The 24,461-nt window shown below is 40.3% G+C and overlaps 1 protein-coding gene across 1 annotated transcript in view; it reads left to right on the top strand.

The window, feature by feature from the left end:
• LOC147614306 (very-long-chain aldehyde decarbonylase CER3-like) overlaps nt 1-24,123 on the top strand; it is a 35,629-nt gene extending 11,506 nt beyond the window's left edge. The window contains exons 2-6 of the mRNA XM_086780438.1: nt 6,391-6,498; nt 21,807-22,010; nt 22,211-22,321; nt 23,235-23,408; nt 23,811-24,123. Coding sequence (XP_086636564.1) covers nt 6,397-6,498; nt 21,807-22,010; nt 22,211-22,321; nt 23,235-23,408; nt 23,811-23,933 — 714 coding nt within the window. The 5' untranslated portion in view covers nt 6,391-6,396 and the 3' untranslated portion in view covers nt 23,934-24,123. The remainder of the gene's footprint in view (nt 1-6,390; nt 6,499-21,806; nt 22,011-22,210; nt 22,322-23,234; nt 23,409-23,810) is intronic.
• The last annotated feature ends 338 nt before the right edge of the window (nt 24,124-24,461 follow it).

Below are 24,461 nucleotides of genomic sequence, written 5' to 3'. Positions count from 1 at the left end.
AATGTGATATTTTTATCTCTCCTCTCTCTTGAACCAAACCAAATCAAAATGGAACCAAACCGAATCAAAAAGTAACCAAACTAGGTCCAAATCTAGTCCAAATTCAAGCAAACTGAATTTGGAAAATTCTAGAATTCAGTTAGCTTTGGTTAGAGCTTCCCTCTCCTATAAATAGAACATGAGTCCTTTGAAAAAAATAGAAGAATTTTACTATACTAGAGTTATGCTGAAATAATGCTAATTTCTACTATTCTCTAAAATTCTCTCCAAATTGAAGAAATTGGAGCTTCCTTCTTTCTTCAATCCCCATTGGTGGCTCCATCAACATACTTAACCAATTGATTGATTGGGGGCCTCTACCGTGAACAAAGAATCAAGCAAATTGTAAGGTAAATGGTGAATTTTGATCTTTTCTATAAATTCTCAATGCTTCTCTCTTCTCAACCCCTCTCAAGATTGAGAAGCTTAATTGGAATGGTTTTTGAATGCTATTGAGGTTAATTGATGAATGGTAGTGAAGAGTTACATAATTTGATGAATGCTATTGAAGTTAATTGATTAATGATAGTTAAGAATTACATAAATTTCTAATTATGCTTAATTCAAATGGTTTTTATGTAAATTCTCTCTCACTCAAGAAATGGTCATACTCATGATCCATTCTCAATCCAAATGAAGCTTTTCATAAAGCTTTTCCTTAATCCAAGATTAATCTATGCTTGAGGCCAAATTAATGGCTTTTTTCTATGCTTTTAGTTTATCTATATTGATGATTCAATCCATTATGGATTAATGATCCAATTAGGGATCATTCTAATTATTTCCTTAATGATAAGCTTTATCCCTTAGAAAAATTGAGATCTATCAGTCATAGCAGCGGAGCTATGGCAAAATTTTTATAAAAATTACACATAAAATAATTTCATTCAAAGCATAAAAAAGAGGACTTCCTACCATATTCTAGGAATTATCATCCTAGATTAATTGAAAGAATTTCATTGTAATCATGGAGAAATTAAATTTTTATATTATGCATAAAGGATAAATTTTTATATCAAAAGTGTTACTTTTATCAATTTTTATTTTCATGCATAGAAGTATGCATAAATGATAAATTTTTATATCAAAAGTGTTACTTTTAGCATAATTGAAATTCATGCATAGAGGTATGCATAAAAGATGATTATTTTATTATAAAAGTGTTACTTTTAGCATAATTGAATTTCATGCATAGAGGTATGCATAAAAGATGATTATTTTATTACAAAAGTGTTACTTTTAGCATAATTGAAATTCATGCATAGAGGTATGTATAAAAGATGATTATTTTATTGTAAAAGTTTTACTTTTAGCATAATTGAATTTCATGCATAGAGGTATGCATAAAAGTTAATTATTTTATTCTAAAAGTGTTACTTTTATCATATTGGATTTCATGCATAGAGGTATGCATAAAAGATATTCTTTTTATACTAAAAGTGTGATTTTTCATCATAAATGGATTTTATGCATAACTTAGATGCATAAGAGAAATTCTTTTATTCTAAAAGTGTAATTCCTACCAAATTGAATTTATGCATAAGAAGATGCATAAAGATTGATTTTTAATTCAAAAGTGTCATTCTCATCTAAATTGAATTTATGCATAAGAAAATGCATAAAAGATTGAAATTTAATTCAAAAGTGTCATTTTCATTTAAAATGAATTTATGCATAGGAAGATGCATAAAAGATTGATTTTTTCTTCGTAAGTATTAATCTCCTTAAATAGAATTTTTGCATAAATAAATGTGTAAAGAAATCTTATATCAAATATAAGAATTCTCTTGTATTCTATAAATAGATATGAGATGTGATAGGATGTGATAAGAGGTGTATAAGATGTGATAAGAGGTGATAAGATGCTTATGAAATAAGTTAGAAGGTGATAAGATGAATTAAGATGCGATAAGATGTGTATGGGATGAGGTAAGGCGAGAATGGATGTGATGTACAAGATTAGATGTGAAGGCATATGGGGTTATATGAATGGGAATGTGGAAATGGATGTATGTATGTGGATGTGTGGATGTGGAAATGGGAGTGTGGATGTATGAATGTGAAAATGGATGTATGCATGAAGATGTATATGCATAGATGTGAATGTGGATGTAGATGTGGATGTATCGATGTGAATGGGAATGTGGATGTAGATGTATGTATGTATGTGGATGTAGATGTGGATGTATAGATGTGAATGGGAATGTGGATGTGGATGTATGTGAATGTGGATGTAGATGTGGATGTATAGATGTGAATGTGGAATGTCGATGTGGATGTATGTATGTGTGTGGATGTATAGATGTGAATGGGAATGTGGATGTGGATGTATGTATGTATGTGGATGTGGATGTATGAATGAGGACGTGATAATGGATGTATGCATGTGGATGTGGATGTATGGATGTGGATATGGATGTGTATGTATGAATGTGGATATGGGATGTGGATGTATAAATGAGGATGTGAAAATGGAGGTAAGCATGTAGATGTGGATGTATGGATGTGAATGTGGATGTGGATGTGAATATATGATATGTGATGTGAAGGAATCTGATGTGAAAATGGAGGTAAGCATGTAGATGTGGATGTATGGATGTGGATGTGGATATGGATGTGAATATATGATATGTGATGTGAAGGAATCTGAAGTGAAGAGATGGAAAATGATGTGATTGGATGAGTACACATATAAATGGAATGTGGAATAAGTAATGTGGATTAATGAGGGATAATGTGAAAAAATGAGAGTTAATATAGAAATTGTATTTGTAAACTGTTTGTAAATGCTGTTTGTAAATGGCTGTTTTATGTCAAGAATGCTAGGGAAGCATTTTGACCGTCTTGTGATTAGGTCGTGGAGACCTAACTGATAAAGTTGCAACTGCTGATGGAGAGTCACTGGAGGACGTCTCGCGTAGCAAGGTCGACCGAGGTCTTGACCAGCCTCGGTTCGATTAAAATGGTGAGCTTCCGGTACGGTGGATGAGGGACCAAGGAAGCGGCCTATGAGTGAAGCGCTAGGTCACCTGCGAAGGATCCTAGAGGGTGCTGACCATACGGTGCCCGGGCTCTGGATCGCCTAGGATACCCACGCGTGCGTCGAGGAAGATATTGGAACAAGGAGTAAGAGTTGTTTTCTGAAACCGGGCATGGATCTGGTTGATTGACCTTGCTGGTCTTCAATGGATGAGTCCATGGTTCTTTTTATGGATTTGTTGGTTGATCTTGCTGATCTTCAACGAGAGTCCATCTTGATTTTTATAAGTGATTATATTGCCGAGTATTATGGGCTAGGAACTATTGAAAAGGCCCCTGAGTGGACACGTGGTGAGCGTTCTAGTTGCCAATGATGCCATAGATACTCTGATGAAGGAATGATGGGAAATTATGAATCAACCGGATAAATTGGAAGATTGTGATGAGTGGTACTATGGTTTCGTTAAAGGATTGTTTTAAAGTTAGCTGATGCTAAGAAAAAGGCAATTTCATATTGGGTGTGTAAGTGGTGTGGCTAGTTTTATATTTGCATGAACTTCCGGCTAGGGGGCCTTGGAACTCTTTTCCTTGGTACCCGGGACAAAACCTAACCAAATTCCAAATTGGATCCCATCACTACAGTGGTTGGGCGGTTGGCTAACCCATGGGATCAGATGGGGTTAGGCTGGACTGATGGATCCGTAAATCGAGACTCAATTTTTGTTATTACGATAGATGAAGTAAGTCTCGGATAGTAATTGTTCTATGGATAGGAATCAACGGCTGTGCCTCTTGATGGGGAAAAAAAGCATTGATCCCAATGATCCAAGTGCAAGTTTCTTCCTTGATCTGACCGAGTATCTTTATAGGTGCAGTCGGATCAGTTTGACCACTAATGGTCTTGACTACGTTAGAGTAAAAAGTTATCCTGGAGGAATCACCCGTGTTTTCCGGATAAGGGAAGTTTTTCCGGGTCCGGTTTTGGAAAAACCGACGGATTAGTCTTTTGTCCGAATATCTGTGGACGAGGCCCCGAGTGTGGGACCCTACCTCGCGCAAGAAGTGCTACTTCCGCTGCTAGTACCCTGAATCCGTTGTGCGGTGGGGATAGGGATCTCACAAGGTTGACATTTCAAATGCAGCCCATTGATCAAACGTATCAAACCTCATGTCTTTTAGATCATTCTGATGGTCCACATGCATCCCTATAGCCACTCCTCCCGATCCCTGACAATGGGCTATGTAGATCGAGATGTGCTCTTTAGAGATGTTGATCAGCCTTTTTTCGAGCTCATCCCCGCTAACTTTGACTTCTGTTAGAGCTATAAAGTCAAATCTTCCTTGTTTCCTTAGGCATTGTTTCACTAGTTGGACTTTGGAAAGGTCAGTCAACCCCTTGACATTCAAAGTGGTGCATCTCATTTGCTTTTTTTCTAGGAGTTGACCTTTTTAGGTCCCGCTTTGGATGCAGCTTGAGGTGTGGTGGAACCCACCTGTGCATGCATTCTTTTCAATTCCTTGACTATCTCCATGTCTTTGGGCAAGCCATTTTCTGTATCGGACAGAGATTGCTCACCCTTGTCTTGCTTATCTCCCAACGGGCCAACCGTCATTGCGTGGGACACGAGAACTTGGTCCATTTGATTAGTTTCGGCCAGAATTCTAGATCTATCCAATGGCGTGGAATGACTGGTCTCTTGGTGCCAACCGAGTCATCCGAGTAAAATAAGCTGTCTAATAAGGCAAAGGAGTTGGCAAATGCCCTCTGGTTTCCCGCCCTATTCTATCTAAAGGTCTTCTTCCTATTAGGCACTGTAAACTTTTCTCCCTTTTCTTTTGAGGTAGAGGGAACAAGGGGAGAAGGCACCATCGTATTCTTATTCATACTCGTAGACTGAGCTTGGTTGATGGCTAGGGGAGGAATTGGGGCACTAGTGGCACTCAAATTGGGGTATTTTGAAGGACACTCTCTGATCACATGTCCTTGCTTTCCACAATGGAAGCATGCATTGGGTAGATGCTTGTAAAGAATGCTTTGCTAGATGTTGTACTCACCGCAATTGATTTCAATCTCATCAATAAGGGGCCTATCTAGATCCACTTCCACAAGGACCTATGCCATGCTAGGTTGTAATCATTCTTGGGTCTCATGCCTAGCACTTTCCCTATAGGGGAGACAATTTTCTTTAGCCAAGGGTACAGGTAGAAGGGCATGTTAGGAAGCTCTACCCACACCGGGCAAGCTGAGGGTTTAGGGCCTTGAGGGTTAAAGTTCTTGGTCCAGCTAAAAAAACAGAATGGGATGTTCTTGTACATCCATTGCCCTGAACCTAGGACCTTAAGGGCCATATTTGGGTCCTTGAATAGAAAGAGGTAGTATCCATTTGGGAGGGCTTGGATGATCTCTACTTCAATACCAATGGATATCCACTTATCTTTGACCCACCCCCTAAGGAAATCTACTGGAGGTCGACCCAAACATTAACCCAACTAAACAACGGGTTGTGTAATCAGTTTCCAATGAATGAACCAGTTCAGGAGGAAGACAATAGTGGAAGAGGATTTACCTGATGTGTCCATTACCTTAGCTGGAGCTTGCTTGTTGTTTTGAGCCTCTTCTTTGACTTGTTTCTACAGCAACAACAGATTTAGCTCTTCCACTCGGGCTCTCGAATCTTCCAGTTGTTTCTTGGTGTCCATGAAGTCTTCTAAAACCTGCTCATACTTCAGCATGGTTTCTCTGTTGCCATCCATGGCCGGGGGCCAATGTAGGAACTGCTGAAATGCAGCTTGAGGGAGCTTGGCAAGCTGAGATGACTTGCTCCCAGAACAGAAACCCTATTCTCTGAGAAGAGTAGGAGCTCCCCTCCACTCGGTGCCCATGCACCTGAGGGGGGGGCTGTGGAAAGAATGGAAGAAATCACACAGAGGGCTTCAAGCCTCTGGGTAGGGTAGCATATGAAGAGGGGTGAGAGAGGAGGAGCTCAGGCGCAGCACAAAACCATCGCCACCAGCAGAAACCTACGCGCAACGGCTCTCTGTTCGTTTGGCCTTTTGACGTAACCAGGAATCACTCAATTTTCGATGAAAAAGGTATACTCTATATTAGTTGATCACTGAATTCATAGTATGGTGCTCATTAATTGCTCGAATTCCCGATGGGAAAGTAATAATCGTACTGATTAGGTACTAAATAATAATTGCTCAAATTGTGGCAAAAATGCTATAGATATTTTGATCACTAGATGCCATGGTGAGTGCCAGGTTAAGAAAAAAGCTAGAAAAGTTAAAAAAAAGAGTTCCGTGCTGATTGATTAAGTGTAGTTATTTTATTTCACTCGAATCAATTAAATAATTATGTGATGTGTGCAGTACTCTATGCGTTCCGAGAAAGCAAGGATTAATGGTTGGGTCAGAGATTGTATCTTGCAAGCTCAACAAGCGGGTGCTAAAGTGATTGCTTTGGCATTGCTAAACAAGGTAATCATCTGCATATACTCTAAAAGGACACCATTATTATTATTATTATTTTCCATAAGCGTGGTGAATTGAATTAGAATAGAACAAAAATTACATTAGCTAGAGCATGGAGAGCATCCAGGGAGAAACCATAGTACCAGACAGGGGTGAATCTATACGACCAGGATACAACCAACCAACTACAACCAGTCAAGGGGCAGACAAGAGAAAGTGGCCAGGAGCTGGGAATACAAGGGACTTCCACAAAATAGGGTGAATACACTACAAGGGATCGAGCTCATACCCGGGCTCCTAGCCGCTAAAAATGACTTGTGAAAAAAAGTAGCGGGCTCGTGTATTAGCACGTGTATCCTCGCGGCCAGAGACATGCTATAAAAGCACGTGTATAGGAATCGTCAGACGCCCTGATACACGGGTGTATACACGCGTTCTGTCAGTCAGCTAATGCTTAGACGCACTGAAGATGTCCAGGATTGAAGAAAAGGGGCTACCATTAGGGCAGGCTTCTATGCAAAGGCCTCAAAGTAAAGAAGGGTTGACATATAGATGCATATGGTGTGATGACCCAGAACATGCAAAGAAAGATTGTGCTAGCTATAAAGAAGCCCTTAAAAATCAACTTGTGTTTTTCAAAGATGGGAAAATCCACCTTACAGAGACTGGTCTTCCATTGAGTACAAACTTTGGGAAAGGAGGGATGAAAAAGCTGGTTGAGGATATGGCTGCTAGTCATGCCATCTATTCCATGATGAGATAATTGATATGATACGAAGAAAAAGGCAGTCCATAATTGAATCTATTCCATCACAAGGGGAGGCAAGCACTTCCAAGACTCATGGAGTACAGGTACAGCAAAAGGAAGAGAGAGAAAATGTGGTGGAATGTAATCACTCTGCTGATGGAGCACGACAAGTGCGCTTTGTGGAAGAGGATGATGAAAAAGAAGTTCTTACAAAGAGTCATTACTCCAGAAGCCATTGGGCAAGAGCAACTACTGAAACCCTTATCAAGATAGGTGATTTGGAAGAGCCATATGTCGCTCTAATTGATCATGGGTCTGAAATAAATCTTATGGCTAAAAATCTCTACAACAAATGTAAGTGGCCAATGGATGTAGATCATGGGTGGATGATTAAAGCAGCTAATAACTCATCTGGAGAGCTTTATGCAGCATGTCCAAATGTAAGGGTAACTATAGGGGATGTGAAGGATGATCAGAACTTTTTTGTTCAGGAGATGTCATCGTATCCCCTCATCCTTGGGCAACCCTACATTACAGCTGTAAGGATGGAAACAAAGGTTTTGGATGATGGCTCGACATATGCAAGAATAAGGAGTAAAGATGGCAAAAAAGCTGTTCAGTTTTTGACAGTTTGCATTAACCATGAAAGGAATCGTGAGTCTCTTCGAGCACAGTCACTCCCAAAGATAAACAGAGAATTCATGAATTACAGGGAGATGAAGGATTTTGGCCAGGTGCCATTGTAAAGCGGGATTCCAATGGTACGAGGGAAAATGAGTTCTCGCAGGACTCAATCAATGTAAATAACTTTTCAGCAAATTTTCAAGGATTCTCTAGCTATGGGTCACTGGTCTTTGTAAAAAGCAAGGATTTGAAGCATGGCATGCGTAGACATGTACAAAATGAACAAAAAAGTCTTGAGCAGTGTGGTCTTTTAGAGAAGAATGAGTTTATTTCAAGGGTGCTTGATGAGGTGTCATTTGTAGATACTATGGATGTGCTTTTTGATATGGGAAGAGCATGCTTACAGGGTGGAAATGAGATGATAGAGGTGTCATCTGTGGAGATGTATGATATAATCCGGGAATTTGAGGGGGTGGAATGTAAAAACATGAATTGCGAGATGGATGCTCATGTTGATACAAAGTACAAAACAGTTGCAAAGAAGGTAAGACCAGTTGCCTTGCCTTTGCCACCAGGAAGCAAGGAGAAAATAGATGAAGCTTCTATGCAACCAAATCTTAGAGATCCGAAGAAAATTGGGTATAAGTTTACACAGGAAACTCTAAAAGAGCTGAAGATTGGTGAGAAGGATTTTCTGTTGCCAGTTGAAAAGAAATGCTTTGAGGAAATGCTTGTGAGACATGGGAAAGCCTTTGCTTTTCAGCCGCATGAGATAGGCTGTGTTGATCCAAGTGTAACAGCACCAATGGTGATCTTTACTGTTCCACATGTGCAATGGAACCTGCGGACAATTCCAGTGCCAAAGGCTCTCTTGCCAAAGTTGATGGAATTACTAAAAGAAAAGATCAGGATGGGAATTTTGGAGCCATCATGTGCTCCATATTCCAACAGATGGTTTACTGTGCCAAAGAAAAATGGGACATTGCGCTTTATTCAAGACATGCAACCTGTAAACAAAGTCACAATCAAGAATGTGGGAGCAGGTCCGATTGTGGATGAGTTTGCAGAAGCATTTGCAGGGAAAGCTATATACTCTATGGGTGATCTGTATTCGGGATATGATCAGTTCCAGCTGGATATACAAAGCAGGGACTTGACCACAATGAGAACTCCTTTGGGATTAGTAAGGATGTGTACCTTACCACAGGGAGCCACCAACTCAGTGGCACATATGATGAATGGAATGAATAAAGTCTTGCAAGACTTCATACCACAAATAACTATGCCATTTCTGGATGATGTGCCAATAAAAGGCTGTGATGAGAAAGACAAAGATGGGGATTTTGATTCAAAAGGGTGCCGCAAGTTTGTGGCAAATCATATAAAGGATTGTGATATAATTCTATCCAGGCTTGAAGAAGTGAATCTTACTTTGTCTGGACTGAAATCAGTGTTTGCAGTTGGTGAAGTGCTAATAGTGGGACATCTTTGTAGCACTAATGGACGCCGACGTTGTCCAGCCAAGATAGATGCAATACAAAGAATGAAAGAGATATGCATTAATGTTACAAAGCTGAGGAGATTTCTTGGCGCATGTTTCTTTTATGTTATTTGGATCCCACATTATGCGCATGTAGCAGATCCTCTTTATCAACTCTTTGTTGCCATATATATATAGGCAGTGATGTGTGTGAACACACTTAGGACCGCCGGGGCACTTTTTCCCTCTTTAGGAGGTTTTTTCCCCCGGCTTGTATATACGCCCATCATTCTAGGGCTAACTTATCTTTGTACATTGACACAATCTAATACACTTTGTGTTGTGTGCATTCTTGCTTCTTCTTCTCCAAGCTTTGTGTGCTTTCCTGCAACCCTAATTCCAACAATTGGTATCAGAGCAGGCATCGGCTCCCAGGGCTACACCGTCAACACCCTCCGACTCACGTTCTCCGATTGAGGTGAGTTTTCACGAGCGCTTGCAGGTCCCTATACTCTGCAAAATAGCCCCTTGGGCTTTGCGTTCTCAGAATTTGCATCTGAGGTCGTTTCGGGCTCCGTTTTTGCATTTCAAGTTCTGCACAAGTGTTTTCGTCATTTTCTGCAGAAATTTCGACAGTGCAGTTTTCTGCAAAACAGGCATACGTACTCTATTGTGGACAGTGCTACATAGCACGAGTTGTTTTCTATTCAGTCTTTGCTTCATTACAGGCAGCTTTTGCATCAGTTTCAGTCAGTGGCCATGGCTGATAACAGCAATGATGTATTTCGCATGTTGTCTGCTGAAGACAAACTGGATGGAGACAGCAACTACCCACTTTGGGCATACATGATGCAGCATGTTTTGGTTGCAAAGACTGAATAGAAAACAACTCGTGCTATGTAGCACGGTCCACAAAGGAGTGTGGAACATTGTGCAGGGTATGGATGTGCGTCCAGGTTCTGTGGATGTAGGATCTGTTGAGGATGTTGCAGGTTCTAGCAGCTCTACTGTTGGTGCTGTTTTACCCACTGCTGAACAAGCTCGTTGGGATGGTAAAGATGCGCAGACTCATGCCTTGATTGCACTTTCTGTCAAACATAACATCACCCCACATATTCGTTCAGCTAAAACAGCAAAACAGGCTTGGGATATTCTAGCTGGTTTGTATGCAGGTCGTAACGAGGCAAAAATCGCTTACCTGCGTAAAGAGCTAGAATTGAAGATTATGCAAGAAGATGATGACATGAATGTTTTTCTTGCTGAGATTAAAGATCTCAAAGAACAGTTGATTTCTGCAGGTGAGATTATTCCTGATCATTCTCTTGTGCAGACTGTTCTTGATGCTTTACCTGAGACATATCAGACTTTTGCTTCCACATGGAGACTTCTTAATGAGGACAGACCTGATGCTGTCAAGTATGATACTTTAGTCAACAAGCTCTTGCAAGAAGCGCAGTCCAGGCAAAACAGGGCCAGGCAGCGTGCAGTTGATCAAGCATTTATTGCTGCCCAGCAGCAGAGAAGAAGTGGTAAGGCAGTCCCTTCCACTGTTTCTTCTCCTATTAGTAGGTCTGCAACTTCTTCTCCTTCCACAGGTAGTAACAATAAGTCTGAGAAGGCTCTTGATAAAGGCAAGAAAAAGACCAGGTGCAACTATTGTAAGGCAAATGATCATGTCATTAAGAATTGCCCTAAGCTAAAGGCTAAAGAGGCAAAGAAGAAAGAGTCAAATGCAGCCACAATAGCGGATGCTTCTACAAATGCAGATTCTGCAAATGTTGTGCAGGATACAGAATGGGCGTTTAGCGTGTATTGCCAGTATGACCCATCTGTACATGATGCATGTTTGGCAGTTTCTGTTGACTCTCATGTTTGGTATTTTGACAGTGGTGCTACAAAGCACATTACCTCGCATCGTGATATGTTCACTTCTCTTGAGGCTGTCCCTAATGGGAATACTGTCACATGTGCCAATAATGCTTCTTACCCAGTGAAGGGCGTTGGTAAAATTATGCTTACTTCTGCAAATGGCAGCGCTTTCACACTTTCAGATGCTTTGTATGTGCCAGGGATAAAGAAGAATCTATTGTCTGTCTCTGCGCTTGCTAGACTTGGATTTGTAGTCAAATTTGTGGATGACAGATGTACAGTTCATGATTTGACTTTTGGTGATACGATTATTGCATCTGGAACCTTGTTTCGTGGGCTGTATAGGCTCAATTCTTATGACAAGTGTGTGGAAGATTCAGCAAATGCAGTTTCTGATGAAAGGGCAGTTTCAAATGCAAAACTATGGCATGCTCGTTTTGGTCATCTGAACTTTGCTAGTTTGCTGCGTTTGCAGAAATTTGATATGGTTGCTTCATTGCCCCCTCTTGAGGCACCATTGAAACATGTTTGTGAAGGCTGTATTTTGGGCAAAATGCAGCGTTCTGCGTTTCCAAAGGATGGTTCTGTGCGGGCCACTCGCAAATTGCAGCTTGTACATAGTGATGTATGTGGGCCTATGCAAACTCCGTCATTTGGTAAACACTTGTACTTCGTGACTTTCATTGATGATTACTCAAGGCATGCATGGGTATATCCACTGAAGGCAAAGTCCGAAGTGTTATTGTGCTTCAAACAGTTTTTTCTTATGGTTGAAAATGTATCCAATTGTACTGTGGGCACCCTCCGTACTGATCGAGGGGGGGAGTACATGTCTAAAGAGTTTGATGCATTTCTGGCTAGTCGTGGGATAAAACACCAATGTACAGTGCCATATACCCCTCAGCAAAATGGTGTTGCTGAGAGGAAAAACAGGTCACTTATGGAGATGGCACGATGTATGGTCAAGAGCCAAGCTTTGCCACATGCGTTTTGGCTTGAGGCTGTCATGTGTGCTGCATATGTACTCAACAGGTGTCCCACTAAGGCCTTGCAGTCTATTACTCCATATGAAGCTTGGCATGGTAGGAAGCCTTCTATTGGTCACTTGCGTGTCTTTGGTTGCTTGGCCTATGCTTTAGTGCCTGTGCAACAACGCAGAAAATTGGATGATAAGGCTGTCAAATGCATTTTTGTTGGTTACAGTGCTGAAAGCAAAGGTTACAGATTGTATCATCCACAGTCAAAGCGTATCTTGATTAGTCGAGATGTTGTTTTTGTAGAAGATGCTGTGCAGCCTTTGTTATCATGTACCAAAGAGACAGGTGTGAGCTCACGGGATGTATTTGATACATTGTTGCCTCTGTTTACAGGTGGGAATTCAAATGTAAGTCCTAATGAGGCAAATATTCAGCCTATGCAGATTTCAAACGACATCATAGATCAGCCTATTTCTGATGCAGATTTACAGGATGTAATTCATGAGGATAGGGCTGAAAATGAGCAGGCTAGAGGTATGCCTAAATGGCTGGTGCAAACCTTGCGTGATAGTAAGATTGATGCACCTATGCCTAGTCGTACTCGTTCAGGTTTTCAGCATGCCTCTTATGCATCAGATTGTTATGCTTTGGCTGTGTCTAGTATGTGTGAAGAGGAAGAACCTCTTTCATTTGATGAGGCACAAAATTCAGAAAATTGGTTGGCTGCAATGCAAAGTGAATATGATGCTATAATGAAGAATGGTACATGGTCTTTGTGTGATTTGCCTATTGGTAAAAAGGCCATTGGATGTAAGTGGGTTTTTAAGTTGAAACGAAAGCCAGATGGCAGTGTTGATCGCTATAAGGCTAGACTTGTTGCAAAGGGTTATGCTCAAGAAAAGGGCATTGATTTTGATGAGACCTTTGCTCCCACTTGTCGTATGACTACCATTCGTAGCATTTGTGCATTGGCAGCTCATAATGGTTGGAATGTACATCAGCTGGACATAAAGACTGCGTTCTTAAATGGAGATTTGCATGAGGAGGTGTATGTATCGCAGCCTCGTGGTTTTGTTCAAAGAGGGCAGGAAAACAAAGTGTGCAGGTTAAAAAAGGCTTTATATGGTTTAAAGCAAGCTCCACGAGCTTGGTATGAGAAAATACATGCATATTTGACTGCACATGGGTTTCAGAATAGTCCAACAGAAAGCACTTTGTATGTTAAACGTGTGGATGGTGTACATCTAATCATTGCTCTCTATGTCGATGACATGCTGCTCACAGGACCAAATGAGAGTCATATTGCTGATTTTAAGGCTGATTTGAATGCCTCTTTTGAGATGTCAGATTTGGGGCATTTGCATCATTATTTGGGGATACAATTTAAGCAATGTGATGGAGGTATTGCTTTGTGTCAGACAAAGTATATTGAGACATTGTTGCGGAGATTTGGCCTTGAAGACTGCAAGCCTATTGCTACTCCAATGGAGACAGGTTTGAAGTTGAGTCTTCATGATGCTGGAGATCACTTTGATGTCACACTCTATCAGACAGCTGTTGGTTGCCTCATTTATGTATGCATTACGAGGCCGGACATTCAGTTTGCAGTCTCACAGGTGAGCAGGTTTATGCATAGCCCAGGGTCTCAGCATTGGAAGGCAGTTAAACGCATCTTTCGCTACTTGAGTGGCACCATACATCTTGGGTTGTTTTATCCCAAGGGGGGATCGTTGCCGCCAGATTTACATGCTTTTTCGGACTCAGATTGGGCTGGTTGCTATGACACAAGAGTGTCCACAAGTGGTTTTTGTTTCATGCTCGGTAGCTCATGCATATCTTGGTTGAGCAAGAAGCAACCTACTGTGGCCACTTCTAGTTGTGAAGCTGAGTACAGGGCAGCTTTCACAGCTACGGTTGAGTGTGTGTGGCTCAGACGGCTTATGGCTGACTTGGGTGTTGGACAGGAGTCTGCCACCTCTATCTTCACTGACAGTCAGAGTGCATTGGCAGTTGCGAGAAACCCAGTTTTTCATGCTCGCACAAAGCACATTGAGGTGCATTATCACTATGTCAGGGAGAGACTCTCAGCAGGAGAGATCAGCTTGGCCTATGTGCCAACACAGGACAACCTCGCCGATCTTTTCACAAAGGCGCTTCCTCGTGAGAAGTTCGAAGCTTTCCGCAAAGCTTTGGGCTTGCTTCCCTTTGTGGACTGATCTACTTCGGGCATGGCACTCCCCTATACATGAGTGCCAGCTCTCGTTCACACCATCACTCCCAGGGGGGATTTGTTGCCATATATATATAGGCAGTGATGTGTGTGAACACACTTAGGACCGCCGGGGCACTTTTTCCCTCTTTAGGAGGTTTTTTCCCCCGGCTTGTATATACGCCCATCATTCTAGGGCTAACTTATCTTTGTACATTGACACAATCTAATACACTTTGTGTTGTGTGCATTCTTGCTTCTTCTTCTCCAAGCTTTGTGTGCTTTCCTGCAACCCTAATTCCAACACTCTTGAGGAAAAATCAAAAATTTTTGTGGAATGTAGCACATACTAAAGCTATGCGGAAGCTGAAATGTTTGCTCCAATCATCACCTACTTTGAGGAAGGCAGATTATGAGTGTGGTAGGCCTGTGATTGTTACAGTTGATACTAGTCCTACTGGGATAGGATGGGCAGTAGGGCAAGATGATGAGGATGATCACAGGTATGTAATCAGATTTGGAGCAAAGGTATTAAGCATCCGACAAAGAAAATATCTGCAGTTCAAGAGAGAGTTATGGGGAATAGTCACTGCTCTAAAATGTGAAAAAGAATATCTTATTGGGGCATCTGTACTTGTGGAAACTGATTGCTTGCCACTTCTTGGGATGATAGCAAGTTGTACCGCTCCAGATATTGCTATGCTTAGGTGGATTGCCTATATCAAGTCACTAAATCCTGAGTTTGAGCATATTGCGGGAAAAGATAATTCAGTTGTAGATATGCTATCAAGAGCCAGGTATGAAGATGAAAAAGAGATGATTAGTGACATTGATGATGTGGGTACAAAGTTCTACACTACTGCATATGCAAAGGGGGACCACATTTGCCTATCAAATGCACTTGAGTCTTTTACTGAGGAAATGTATGAAGGAGATTGGTTGCATATTGGTCAATACTTGAGTACTCTGACAAGACATGAAAATTGGTCTGACTCAGAATTTAAGAGGATCCGCAGAAAAGCATATGGTTATTTTCTAAAGGATGGGTACCTCTGGAAGCATCCTAAGCAGAGGAATGCTATGCCACAGAGAGTCATATGTGATAAAGAGACTCAAGGGAAGCTTGTGAAAGAATTCCATGAGAGTCTCTGGGCTGGACATCGAAGTGTGTGGGCCACCTTTACCAAAATAAAGGAAAAATATTGGTGGTGGAAAGGAATGTACAAGGATATTTCCCAATATGTGGAAACATGCATGGTATGTCAAATGTACTCAAATGTGCGACATCGTGATGGATTGCAACCAACCTACCCACCTGCCATGCACTACAAATGGGTAGTGGATCTAGTTACAATGCCTTTGGGAATTTGGCAGATGCGGTACATAGCACTTGCAAGAGAAGATTTGACAAATCAGGTAGAGGGGCGTGCTCTTAGAACAAAGAGTACGGAAATAGTATGCAAATTTCTCTTGGAAGATGTGATTTGTTGATATGGTTGTGTTGGGAAAATAACAGCTGATAGGGGTGAGCTAGACGTTGAAGAAGCAAGGGAATTCTTCTTTAGAATTGGCATTAAACTGTCCCTAACATGTGCTTACAATCCTGAGGGCAATGGTAAAAGTGAGCGAGGACATCCTCCAATCATTAAAGCTTTGGCTAAGGCATGCAGAGAAAGAATGCGAGAGTGGCCAAGGCTGCTACCATATGCCTTGTGGGCTGACCGTACAACTCATAGTTCAGTGACAGGATACATGCCTGCAGAATTAATGTATGGTCAGAAGCCAGTAATGCCAGTTGAAGAAGTAGTTCCAACTTGGAATGTATTGCCCTGGGTGGAAGGATTGAGCAGAGAAGACCTCCTTGCATTGCGAATAAGACAGTTGGAGAGGAGGCCTGAAGATGTAGAGCTTGCTAAAGCTCGCTTGAAAGATGCAAGGTTGAAAAATAAAGAAAGATTTGATAGAAGACACAGACTCCGGCCAAAACCTATTGAAGAAGGTGATTGGGTTCTAATGTATGATAGTAGCCTTGACAACCAATTCACTGTTCAAAGAAAATTTGTAAAAAGATGGTTTGGCCCTTACATTGTCAAGCATGTGCATGGAAATGCCACGTATACTCTGTGTGAGCTTGATGGAACAGAGATAAAGAATCTTGTGGCAGGCAAAAGAATCAAGATGTTTAAAAGAAGGCATGATAGTGATCCTTTCGATTCATAGGAGACTCAGGATGAGAGGCTTGACAGTGGTAGTATGGATATGGTTGAAGAGGAAGAGGATGATCTTCCTGGTAATGTAGAAGATGAAGACGACATCCAGTTATATGTGGATCTTGATGATGATTTGGCACATACCAAAGGATGTGCAGGTTTAGAGGGAGTGGATGTCGTGCCATGGCACGCCTAAGGTGTGAAACCATGCATATGAGACCATTAAATGCAAATCCAGATGCATGGGGTTAAGTGCCATGACGAGTCATTATATGATGCCTGAGTACATATGTTCATATTGTAAATGAGGTTCAATAAGATGAGCTGAGGAGGCTGAGCCAGGTCTCGAAGCCTCTGTACATGAGTGTGGTGTGAATTATGGAGTTTTATGCATATGGTGGACCTTGTAGTAGGGAACACCCTTCTTAACATGTATGGAAATGCAAAGGTATGTAAGATGTGAGGTTTGGTTTTGAAAGCATGCCCTTTTGAGATATCGTGTCTTGGAATGCCATGATTTCTGTGCTTGCTCAGAGTCGATATAATCGGAATACTTTGGATTTTTTTTAACTGATGATGCTGGAAGGTTTGATGCCGGAAGACTTTAAGCTTGGAGAAAGTGAAAATGTTTTCCATCTCTTTGACAAAATGATAGGAGAAGGTATAAAGCCAAATTTGGTCACCTTCATTAGTGTGCTTAATGCATGCAATCACACAGGTTTAGTGGATAAGGGCCAGGCATACTTTGAGTCCATGAGCAAAGATTATGGCATTACCCCAACTCTTGAGCACCACGCTTGCATTATTGATCTCCTTGGCCGTGCTGGCCAACTAGAGAAAGCGGTATTGATGATAAAGAAGATGCGGGTCCATCCTGATCTTGTGGTGTGGCTCACTGTGTTGAGTGCGTGTCGAAAGTGGGGAAATGTGGAGCTGGGTAGACAGGCATTTGAACATGCAGTGCAAGGTTGAGGTAATGAGAATGGAAGACAAGCAAGCGCCAGCTGGAAATGTTTATGCAAGGTGGCGGGTGGCAGCTTGCGTGGTATAAAAAGAATATTTTTTTTGAAAATTTCCGGATATTATGCAGAATATAAGCAAGTGCAGTCTTTTAAATTGGAAAATCGTGAATTTTGGGCTGCAAAAGGTGGTGGGGCGCCGCTTTCCTTGCGGGAAAATGAGGAAAAACCAGAGATGTGAGGGAGGGCGCATATCGGAGTTCAGGGTCTGCAGAAAAGAGGAGAACCAGTGCGCTATCTACCAGAGAATTTCAAATCAAAGCTATATCTACTGTTCATAGCTTGTAGGTGCTAGAATTGAAGAGGGTTTTGAGTACTACATTAAGAGATGCTTTCAGTTTTCCATGCTTTCTTCATCGCGCAGTCTGCACAGCAAAGCGACTTTTGAGATTAGCAAAATAAAATCAAGAAAAATTTCACTTGAATACCTTCAGATAAGTGGTTTTTTTTTTTTTTTTGTTATCACTTCCTACGATTTAGAAAAATCGTATAACTCATATATCCTAAAAGGTTTTGGAAAATGAGAAAAAAGGCTTTGGAGAACAAGTTAAAGGTTTTGGAACTTGGAGATTTGTGGGAAAAAGGTATCGAAAATACATTTAAGCCGTGGGAAGTTGGTTTTACTTCTACTCGATCCAATTTTGGAATTCATGAGCATGTTATAGTTATGCCGTATGCCATCTTTTATTTGTGAGATGTTAGAATTTAAAAGCAGGCTTTCAAGTGATAAAGAACATCTTGAAATGATGAATTTGATGACACTTGGATGTACGGAATGTAAATGGTCACATGTATGTTGGAAATATTTGAAGGTCATGTTATGCCTACATGTGATTGGTTTTGAGGAATTTGGAAAGAGGAGCCAGTGAATCTATGCTTGGAAAGGATAAGCACTTGGAACACAATTTTTGTGCAATCATCAGGTTGAATTCAAGGATGTATTGAGGTGAACCGACACATGAATATGTCATTAAAAATGGATATGTCCTATGCTTCTCGGAGAATTTTGTGTGTAAGTTTCCTTGTAGAATTTGGTACCTACTCTCACAGCTAGAAGTCCTGTACTTTCCCAGCGACACCATCCACATCACGACAACGCGTGTATAAATACGTCAAATCTGAGAAATACGCGTGTATAAGCGCATCTAAAGTCACAAAACGCGTGCATAGACGCTTGTATCAGCGCGTCTAAATGCAGCTGAACTGACAGAACACATGTTTACGCCCGTGTATCAGCGCATCTGAACAGTCCTATACACGCGCTTTTACACGCATGTCTCTGGCTGCGATTATACACGCGCTGATACACGGGCCCGCTACTTTTTTTCACAAGTCATTTTTAGCGGCTAGGAGCGCGGGTATGAGCCCGATCCCTTGTAGTGTTAGATGGGTCAAATTCCTCCCACCATTGGAGTTTTATGGTCAAAAATATCCGCCAAGGGTTTATAGGGTCTTATCAGTGGTGGTAAACGAGCCCCGTTCTGGCATAATTTCTCCTACTACTCCTCAATGAGGTCAAGGCTAATAGACCTAGACACATGCCCCTCACATTATTTCTGATCAAAGAAGATGGGATTTTAATGATGTACAAGCTTTGGCATTAATTGCTTTTTCTATTGAAAGTTTACTTTCCACAAAATAGTTATTCTTGCAATACATCTAAACTTGCTTGGGACACTTTAGAGACTATGTATCAGTAGGCAATGCCCCATGAGGAACGTCCATGGGGGGACCCTGAGAACTGTTAAAATGCTAGATAGTGGAATTAGCTGCAGCACTTAAAACTGGGAAATATAGAGACCGAAGGCCCAAAAACTGAGGGCAATTGAAGATGAGAAACTTGAACAGTAACACTTCAAAAGCAGACTAAGAGTGAACATGATGAGATAACTGAAATAGTAGCCATAGCCGAGAGGGTTTAAAGTACCCCTCAAAAACCTTTCGAGACCTGAATGTGATAACAGAATATTGAAGCCTTCTGTGGCATTCAAAATCCAAGCCTTGACACATAATTTCCTTCTTTTTGGAGAGAGAGAAACTGAGCACTTTTTTCCACTTCCTCCATGGAAGATCCTGCCAGCGATCCACTTCATTCGGAACACCATTTGATTGGATTTGATTGATAAACTTGAGAACACTGTCAAGAAAAAGAAAGAAATTGTGATTAGTTTTGACTTCATAGAGGGCTTCATTCCTTTGTTTCCAGACATGCCATAGCAACAGAATTTTGACAGACTGCCACATTAAGGGGTCCAAGTGATGACATTCCCCTAAAAGCACTTCTTTCCAACTGAGTGGGGAACTTCTAATCTTCATAAAGGCCTCATTCAGTACACTCAAGAACTGTTTAGTGTCTGGGCAGGAGTAAAAGAGATGCGAGACAGTTTCTAGCTTTGCTTTGCATCGGGGACAAATACCATTCCCATGACCCAGCTTCAGAGCCTTCTCAAGAGTCCAGTTTGCTTTGTGGATAACCAACCAGGCCAGAATTGCATGTTTCCTTTCTTGAGCAAAGGCCCAGATTAATTTGAAGTGAAAAGCCCATTGATGTTTGTTCCAGGACAAGGACCATCTTTTGTTGAGTTTGAGAACCAAGTTGCCTGCATTATACAAGTTAGGAAGCTTGACAAGGTTAATATCAGACCCCCACCGAAGGGCTTTAGCAAATTCCTTGTAATCACATTTAAACCCCGGGGGAATGGCAACCTTCAGTGCATTACATCTTTGCATTATAAGCTCAACTCCACCCCTTGGCAAGGTGAACTTATTACTGATTTGAACACTGTTTAACATAACAGATGAGTCACATAGATCACCCCACACCTTTACACGATGAAACAGGAGAGGCCAATTTGAACTTGATCAATAGCAATCGGCTTCACCAGGTGTCCAAACCAAATTGAATCAGCAGCATACGCATACCGACCCCTCTTGGTATATATCTGAAAGGAAAAGAGCTTCTTATAACCCATCCATGACTCCCACATTCTGCAACAGAGCTTGCTGCCTATTGGTGAGAGATATGCCTTTGAGCACAGAGCCTCATTGAGGGAGAACCCCTTCTGAGCCCTTTTGTCTTTCAGCCAGAATTTTCCCACATCCCTTTTGAGCAGGTCTGCCCATACATCATTGGATAAGATAGCTCTTTGAACCCATTTTGCTGCTAGCTTTTCAGCCAGCAAACCAATGTTGATTATACCCAAACCCCCATGTTCTTTATCCATATAGCATACCTGAAAGGCTACCTTGCAGATCCTCTTTCTGTCAAGTGAACCTTCCCATAGGTAGTTACCCATGATAGAGTTCAGTGATTGAAGTTGGTTCTTGGAGGGCCTCCAACAACAGGCAAGAAAATATACTATTGAAGGGATGATGAAGTGGTTGAGAACAAAGGCTCGAGAAGCTATAAATATTTTGATCACTAGATGTCGTGGTGAGTGCCAGGTTAAGAAAAAAGCTAGAAGAGTTAAAAAGAGTTCCGTGCTGATTGATTAAGTGCAGTTATATCATTTCACTCAAATCAATTAAATAATTATGTGATGTTGCAGTACACTATGCGTTCCGAGAAAGCAAGGATTAATGGTTGGGTCAGAGACTGTATCTTGCAAGCTCAACAAGCGGGTACTAAATTGATTGCTTTGGCATTGCTAAACAAGGTAATCATCTGCATATACTGTAAAAGCGCACCATTGCTTTTGAAAAAGATTTAGATTGGCCACCCGTTCCCACACACCCTCTGAGTATTTTGTTTTTTTAAGAAAATATAATAATGTTACTTTTATTCCCTTTTTAATAATTTGTTTTTAAAAAATATAATAAAGTTCCTTTCATTCCTTTTTTAATAGTTTAGAAAAAAATATAATAAAGCTCGTTTCATTCCTTTTTTAATACATACAAGTCTCATAAAAAAAAGAAAAAGATTTATTTATTTAAATTTTTTTAAAAAAGATAATACTTCTAAATCCTTGGAAATAGTAGGTTCTAAATCTAGTACTTCTAAATCCTTGGAAAGGGCAAGTACTATTATTTAGAAATATAGACACTCTGAAAGGGCACGTAGTACTAATGTATGTGGGTTAGTATTAATTTATGTGGTGTAAAAACAATGGTTGTTTGGTTGGCTAATGTGATTAAAACCAAACCAAATTGGTGAATGAAATGTGGATGTGTGATAATAGGACCGGAAATTGGATATGGATGAGAAATTCATGTGCAAGCAAGGAGGGAGTATTCCCATTGTGACAGGGGAGGCTTTGGCGGCAGCGATTGTCAAGGAGGTGGTGGCCAAGACGGATGTGAAGGAGGTTTTCCTGACTCCTGTTGATTCTAGGGTCGGTCGTGCCATCGCCATTTACCTGTGCGAGCATGGGATTAGAGTCTTGGTAATATGCACATCATTCACGTTAGACACTACTAATCAATCATCAACATCAATTAATCTTTCACATCACATCCTCCACAATTTTCATACCCTGCATGAAGGTGTTGCTATATATAAATCAAATCAAATCGAGCTCATGTTTTGATGATGAATCCTTTAAATATTGTGTTGTGTTTTTTTTTCAAATTCTTTCCTCTTTAGGCTCTCTCTCCCTTCAAGGACCAGCTGCAAAATCTGCGGCAGCAGATTGCCCCAAAGTTTCAACAGAATCTTGTACATGCAACCCATTATGGAGCTGGAAAAAGCTGCAAGGTGAGCCTTAAATGTATGTGCGTGATGCGTGTGTGCACGCATATATGCATTATATGGATCACATTACGACTGTAAGTGCATTTATGAATGTGTACATACTATAAATGTGTATGTTTGTATGTATATCCACTATATGGATGTATGTATTACGTGTGTGTCTGTCTACATGTAGGTATGTATATAGATGTTATGTTGATGTGTTTAATGCACGTTTTTTTTTTAAAAATAATTTATTTTTTGGTATAGAATCACACGTAATGAAAAGATGAATCTTTTTATACATTATAAAAATAAAAATATGAATTATAATGAAAACATGAATCTTTTTACACATGTACATACACTTATATCAGTGCACGTTCGTATATATCTTATCTTTTTATCTTATTGCATTTATATGCTTTCTTAAGATCTTTTTATTTTATCTTATCATTTTTATGTCAATGCACGTTTGTATTTTTATCTTGTAATGTTTGAATGACTTGAGATAAAATTTCATGATTGAAAAATATGGGGAAAAAAAGCTTTGTTTTTTTTAAGAGTAAAGTTTTCCTTTGTTTCTTTCTTGAAAAATGGTCGAAATAATAATTAATTGGGAGATTTGAAATAAAAATATCAGTCTCTCTCAACAGTCTCTAACCACAGCTGTTACTTGGGGAAAGGCTCGAATTAGCATAACTTTACGTTGGGAGCATGCATTAGAAATTGATTGTGTTTTGATAATATATGATAGGTGGGCAAAATTGATTATATGTTGAGATAATAAAGCTTGTTATATGGTAGGTGGGCGCAATTGATTATTTGATAGGGATGTGATGCTTATTAAAGCACTCTATCTGCCTCCTTAACTTCTTAATATAAGCTGTCCTAATTGATTATTTGCTGAGATAATAAAGCTTATTGTATATGGCAGGTGTGGGTTGTAGGTGAGCGAATAGGTGCACACGATCAAAGTTTTGCCCCACATGGGACTCATTTCCACCAATTCACATTGTTCCCGGTGCACACTTCAAGAAAAGACTGCACATATGGATCTGTGCCTGCCTTGAGGTTGCCCGAAAACGCAAAAACCATCAACGCATGTGAGGTGAGAAACATGAAATATTGAATTTATGATTTACACAAAGCACCCCTTTTTATTTTTTCAAATTGCCACCTTTACATTGGTTTTGTTACCTTGTGTCATCAATGAGCTCCCTTTTTTTAAGGTTATGGTTACATGCACATTGATTTTGTCTAATTGTTGATTTGAGTCAGTTTTATGAGCTCCCTTTGCTTGTAGGATGTGATACCTAGGTATGCGTCATTAACGGGCCTCCTTGAAAGATGTGATAACCTGTTGTTACATGCATATGATTTTGTGTTGATTCTTGTTTTGAGTCATTAATGATCTTCCCTTGCTTGTAGGATGTGATAACCAATTGTTACATGCATATGATTTTGTGTTAATTGTCGCTTTGAGATGTTAATGAGATTCTCTTGCTTGTAGGATGTGATGCCTAGGTATGTTGTGAGGGCTTGCTATGCTGCAGCCATGGTCCATTGCCTCAAGGGTTGGCATCACCATGACTTTGTTGATGATATTTCCACCCATCACATGGAAAACTCTTAGGAAGCTGCCTTGAAACATGGCTTCTCCCCTCTTATATAATTATTGGCCCCATTATTTCATAAGTAACCTATCTCTCATGTGGTATGTGGTTTGCTTTTTGGTGGAGATTATTTGTTTTTTCGTATTGAAATAAGGTTTCTCCCCTCCTATATAATTATTGGCCCAATTATCTCATAATTAACCTACCTCTCATGTGGTATGTGGTTTGCTAATTACTTGTTTTTCCATATTGTGTATAACAAGGTTTTTTTCTCCATTATGACTAATTGAAATATTGAAATATGAAGTATAAGTTTATTTTGTCTAGAAACCTTGTGCAAAGGATTTATATTGCATGCTTCACCTTTATTAAAATGGTGTTATTAGGTGATTTTGTAGCTTTAAATAATAGTTTGTGAAGAAATTAGTTGGTTGTGTAGACCCTTTGAATGTAGCAAAAATCTTCTTGTGGGAAAAAGATTGTGATTGTTCTCACATTGAACTTATACTATACAAGCGAATATACGAGGATGTGGTTTTCCATATAGT

Source organism: Cibotium barometz, chromosome 42, assembly GCF_041138505.1.
Source record: "Cibotium barometz isolate CiBa-2024 chromosome 42, ASM4113850v1, whole genome shotgun sequence".
Classification (NCBI taxonomy): domain Eukaryota; kingdom Viridiplantae; phylum Streptophyta; class Polypodiopsida; order Cyatheales; family Cibotiaceae; genus Cibotium; species Cibotium barometz.
The sequence above is the reverse complement of the archived record's forward strand: the minus strand, read 5'-3'. Positions and strand labels throughout refer to the sequence as shown.